The 6,000-nt window shown below is 47.9% G+C and overlaps 1 protein-coding gene across 1 annotated transcript in view; it reads left to right on the top strand.

The window, feature by feature from the left end:
- Positions 1-3,690: 3,690 nt before the first annotated feature.
- The window catches only part of SYT11 (synaptotagmin 11), a 48,579-nt gene continuing 46,269 nt past the window's right edge, over positions 3,691-6,000 (top strand). The window contains exon 1 of the mRNA XM_060255097.1: positions 3,691-3,746. Coding sequence (XP_060111080.1) covers positions 3,713-3,746 — 34 coding nt within the window. The 5' untranslated portion in view covers positions 3,691-3,712. The remainder of the gene's footprint in view (positions 3,747-6,000) is intronic.

Below are 6,000 nucleotides of genomic sequence, written 5' to 3'. Positions count from 1 at the left end.
TGCTCTGAGTCTCGGATTCAGAGAGAAGGGCGGGGTATAAATCTGCAGTCTTCTTCTTAACTAGACCTTGCCATTATGATCCATCCACTTCCTCTCAGGCATGGAAGAGACTTTACAGCATCTTCTTTGAAGAGGTGCAATTGGCTGTGTAGCATTATCTCCCATCTCCAGACAAGAAAAAGACATTTTAACATATAACATTCCAAATTACATTAGAGCCTACTATTCATTACGTTACAGTTTGGTGTAGTGGTTAAATGCGTGGACTCTTATCTGGGAGAACCGGCTTTGATTCCTCACTCCTCCACTTGCACCTGCTGGAATGGCCTTGGGTTAGCCATAGCTCTGGCAGAGGTTGTCCTTGAAAGGGCAGCTGCTGTGAGAGCCCTCTCAGCCCCACCCGCCTCACAGGGTGTCTGTTGTGGAGGGAGAAGATATAGGAGATTGTAAGCCGCTCTGAGTCTCTGATTCAAGGAGAAGGGCGGGGTATAAAGCTGCAATTCTTCTTCTTCTACATTACAATCTACTGTTTTTTTTGGGGGGGGGTTGGTGTCAAAATCACTTTTGTTATTGCAATGTATTGTAATAATATTTATATAAAACAAAAAAACACTAATGCAAGAATAATACCAATACATGACTTTTCACCCCTACCATCCCCCTTTTTCTGACTCCCACCGGTGTTCACTTAAATTGCTAAAATACAAGGTAATAAAAAATCTTATACTCTAATCTCTTAACCTTTATCAAAAGAAAAAGATATTATTAATCCGGTAAAAAAAACAAAAAACAGAAGAAAAAACATTTATTTATAACAGTTCAGCTGTTTTCAAACATCACTAATTGTCCCTTTCCAATGTTTTTCAACATATATTTGAAATTTCTTCCAATCCATCTTAAACTTCTCTAAACCATAGTCCTTTAAGATTCTTGTAAGTTTGTCCATTTCACTCCAAGACATAACTTTTAAAATCCAGTCCCATTTTTCTGGTATGTTATCTTGCTTCCGTAGCTGCGCATATAATATCCTTGCAGCTGAAAGTAGATACCACACAATAGTTCTATCTGATTTCGGAAAACTTTCAATTTGTAATCCCAACAAAAATACGTCTGGAGATCTCTTAACATCATAACCTAAAATGTTTGATATTTCTTTCTGAATCATTTGCCAATATTATCTGATTGCTCATTTTTGCCAATTTCTTAGGTGTCGTATACAATCTATATAGCATTTTAAAGCAGTTCTCTTTCATGTTATAACATGTAGGTATCTTCATAGAGTTCTTCCACAAGTGTTCCCATGACTCCATTTGTATTTCTTTGTTTATATTAATTGCCCATTTTATCATTTGAGATTTAACTACTTCATCTTCCGTAGACCATTTCAATAACAATTTATAAATTCTTGATATTAATTTGTCATTATCACTAAACAGCATTCTTTCCAATTTTACAATCTACTGTTCTAATCTATTATTTCAAATAACATAACAGATGGCCCTTCAGGGAAATTAGTGTGAATACAGATGTAAGGGCTGGATGAAGTTAGCATAGGTAATGAGATAAGAAACCAATATCCCTGTTAAATCCTGGGGATTCTGTTGTTTCAAGTGTGGTAATAACTTGCAGCACAGCAATCTCCCATTCTAGTCTGTCCCTGAAGTTCCCTTGCAATAAAACAGCTACTTTGAGGTCACCCATTGAATGTCCTGGAAGGCTGAAGTGTTCTCCTATAGGTTTCTCAGTCTTGGGATTTTTGATGTCAGATGGGGGGTGGGAATTTGAGGGAATATTGGTTGCAATGCACTATCTTTAGAGGGGCTGTGACCTTGGGTTGCCAGCCTGCAGTTGGGACCTGGAGATCCCCCGGTTCTACAACAGATCTCCAGCTGGCATAGATCAGCTCCCTTGGAGAAAATGGCTGCTTTGAAGGATGGACTCTATGGCATTGGACCATGCTGAGGCCCCTCCCCTCCCCAAACCCCGCCCTCTCCCAGATCCACCTCCAAAATTTCTAGATATTTTCCAATGCAGCCCTGACAACCCTAGCTGTGGTTCAGTTCAGGCACCTCTGCTTGGCACGCAGAAAGTCGTTAGGTTCAATCCCCGCTGTCACCAGCGAAAAGGACCAGAGTCTGAGTATTCAAGACTGACATTAATGGACTGAAGGTCTGATTCAGTGTGGGGAGTGGGGGGCGGGGGGGGGGGGGCGGTTGAGCTGGAACGCACAGGAACACAGTTCCAGCTGGCTCGGTGTCAGGGAGTGTGACCTAATATGCAAATGATTCCTGCTGAACCTTTCCTACAAAAAAGCTCCGTGCGGAACAATGGTAACGCTAAAGGGGTGTGGCCTAATATGCAGATGAGTTCCTGCTGGGCCTTTTTCCTACAAAAAAAGCCCTGATTCAGTATAAGGCAGCTTCATGTGTTCGTGTGTATTTATATCTGACACCAAGCCCTCATCCAGGCTCCGCAGTCCACGCTTTAACGCCCAGCTGCATTCCCCTCCCAGCCAGTCCGGCAAGGGGGAAGCTGTGATGCATGCTGCATGAAGACCTCAATTCAGGGGTGGCCAAACTTGGTTAATGTAAGAGCCACATAGAATAAATGTCAGATGTTTGAGAGCCACAGGACATGAGCGCCAGATCTTTGAGAGCCACAATACAGGAAGGAAGGAAGGAAGGAAGGAAGGAAGGAAGGAAGGAAGGAAGGAAGGAAGGAAGGAAGGAAGGAAGGAAGGAAGGAAGGAAGGAAGGAAGGAAGGAAGGAAAATAAATGAGGCAGGGGGGATAGAGAGGTGGAAAGAAAGCAACTTTAACTTTACATGCCAGCCAGTGGTTTGGAGAAGTGATTTAAAGAGAGAAATGCCAGTGTCAGACTGGCCAGGGTGTCAGCTTGCCTGATGGGCCCCTGCTGAATTGGTCTCCCTTAAACATTAGGCAATATGTTAAAAATATGTTAAAAATGTTCATGACCTTTTAGTAGCTTGTAAATAGAATAGAAGTTCCAATATTATTACTGGAATGCAACTAAAATTTATGTTGTACTTAGGGTTGCCAGCCTCCAGGTGGGCCCTGGGGATCTCCCACTTTTACAACTGATCTCCAGCTGGCAGAGATCAGCTCCCCTGGGGAAAATGCAATCCATAGGTGCCAGTGATATGGACAATATAGGTACGCTGTAATTACTAAAATATATATATATTTATTTCGCAGAAGCTTTAATTGTACCTTTTTTCCACGTCTGTGTTTTTTGAAAATGTTATTTATTTCTTACAAAAATGAAATGATAACCTTCTAGTTGTGGGTGGGGCCCCTATGCCTCCAGGCAACCAATGTTTTTAAACCCAGTCCGCCACTGGCTTCAAGAGCCATGCAATATGTGCGAAAGTGCCACAGTCTGGCCACCCCCGCCCCAATTCATTCCCACCCACAAGCGCCCCCTTTCCCCGCTGCCGAGTCACCGGTCGAGCGAGTTCGGCAGCGAGAAGGGGCGTGGCTTTGGCTCTTCGGCTGCCGCTCGGGGGGAGGCGTGGCCAGGTCCGGGGCCGCGTTCGAAGGAGGCGGAGCCAGCGCTGCATCAGGACCAGTCGTCAGCTCCTGCATCCCGGGACTCGGAGCATCCTCAGGGCCGGCTCGAGGCGCCGCATCTGCCGAAGGGGGGGCCCTTCTCCTGCGCGCATCAAGGCCGCCGCTCCCCTCTGCCGGCAGCCATGGCCGAGATCGCCAGCGTCCGCCCCAGCTTCGGTGAGTGGGGGCCGGGGAGAGACCGTCCGCCTGCGCAACGCCACCTTCGTGTCTGCCTCTCCCCCCCCCTCCTCGCATGCAACCCCCCCCCCTCCCTGGCCTGCCCAAAAATGCAAACACCGAGCCTTGCTAGGCGTCACCGTCAGCCTTCCTCCCCACCGCCCTGGTCCATCCTTGGCATCTCTCCACCCTTGGCATCTGGCGTTGCCAGAAATAAACAACCCTCGCTAGGGCCGGGGCCTCGGCCTCTGGCTCCATCATCGCCAAGATCTCCCCACCATCTTCTGGCTTTTCCACCTTCTCTCTTCCAAGGCCGGATTAAATCCAGTGGAGGCCCCTAGGCAGTCGAAATCTCGGGGTGGGGTGGGGGGGGGGCTCACCAACCATCTCCTGATATGTTTTCAGTTTTACCAACCAACAATTTTAATAAACCAATGTTATTACACGAAACAAACGTTAACAACCGGGGGAAAAACTGGGTGGGGGGCTGGCCTGGGGCCCCTAAAGGCGTAGGGGCTCATAAACCGGTGCCTGCTCAGCCTATTTGTTAATCCATCCCCGCTCTCTTCCTCCCTACACCCACACACATAAAGGCCCACGATCATGCCCAGGATTGGCACCACCGGCCCAAAATCAGTATTTATCTGTATAGCAGAACCCCCTCCCATACCCAGAGCTCCATTATATTCTTCTCATAGCCATGCGAGGAAAAAGCAGAGAGTGTATACACACACACACACACACACACAAACAGGGCAAGGATGCCACTGTACAAAACATATTAAAAACCTAATTTTAAATTCTGTTGTTTCTGTCCCACTCCTCTTTTGGCATTCCTGCTCAAAACCCCGCTCTTCCATCTTTAGGCCTTGGTTGTGTTAGCTTCCCTCAAGGCATAGTGAGATTCAGGATCCTGACCCTTCCCCCAACCACCTGGCACTGGCTGGAGCAGGAATCTCTGAGCACATGTTGACTCCACCGTTCTGGGCCAGGCTGACACCGCTCATTTATTCCCTCCCCTTGCCATCCACCAGTGGACTCTCCCCTCCCCAGTATCCTGTCTTCCTGCCTCCACCCCTGGCGTACGACTGTGCCGGCCACTGGAGCTCCTTGGGTCAATGCCAGGGGCAGAGGCAGGCTGCTCTGCATGAGGGGCAGGGTGTTGCCAAGGAAGGGAGGGGGCACTACCTTTTGGCCTGATCCCCTTTCCCAGGAGGGGGCTGGGGGAGGAGGGAGCAGGTGCAGACTGGTGGCTCAGAGGAAGGGGGGAGATGACGTGATGTCTATTCCAGGCTAGGCAGTGCCCCGGCTAACTTGGGGGAGGGAGAACTGCCTTTGTTTGCCACCCTCCCCGTTTTTACCCAAGGAGTTTGGAAAAACAGAATCTGAAGTATGGAGAGTAGGATTGTATGTGTGCCTGAGACTCATTGTGGAGGGTGACACTGCTTACAACCAAGGCTTTTTTGGTAGAAAAAGTCCAACAGGAACTTATTTGCATATTAGGCCACACCCTGGCATCACCATTGTTCCACATAGGGTTTTTTTGTAGAAAAAGCCCAGCAGGAACTCATTTGCATTTTAGGCCACACACCCTGATGCCAAGCTAGCAGAAACTGCATTCCTGCTAAAAAAAAAAAAGCCCTGCTTACAACTCAGAAGCCCTTCTCTCCCTCCCAGATCGAGCAGAGAGTGTAGCAGAGCAGAGTCCCCGACACCTTGCACTCTGGTCTCTGGATGAAGATACCCTCCATCTGGCACAGCCCCTCACTTAGTTCCATTCCTGAAGGATTCGCACAGAGAAAGCCCCAAACCACCCTGCTATTATCGACATTCCCTTGGGTGTGAGCCTGGGAGAAATTTTAAGGCCTTCCATCTGTGTCACCCAGGCAGCTTGAGTTTCATCAGCTGCTTTCAACAGTCCCCCGCTACCTGTCTGGATCTATACCTACACAATGAACAGGCACAGCATCCACCAGCATGGCGCCTACATGCCACCTTCTTAGCCAGGTGTGCCATGAAGTTTCTGGCAGGGGAATTGTTCTCAAAGTGGGAAGGAAAAAGATAATGCTCTCTCCACTTCCATACCCTGAGATGTGAAGAGATGGGGATGCCCACATATTCATGGGCCCTGAATTAGTTCTACGATATCTGCAGCGAAAATCCCCCCTTTTGTGTGTATGCCTGTGTGTGTGTTTTAATTCTTGCCGTCCCCGAACAAATGAGTCGCTCACAATGGCATTGTGAATAGATGCAG

The sequence above is a fragment of the Heteronotia binoei genome, chromosome 1, assembly GCF_032191835.1.
Source record: "Heteronotia binoei isolate CCM8104 ecotype False Entrance Well chromosome 1, APGP_CSIRO_Hbin_v1, whole genome shotgun sequence".
NCBI lineage: Eukaryota > Metazoa > Chordata > Lepidosauria > Squamata > Gekkonidae > Heteronotia > Heteronotia binoei.
This window is presented reverse-complemented; position numbering and strand designations above follow the sequence as displayed.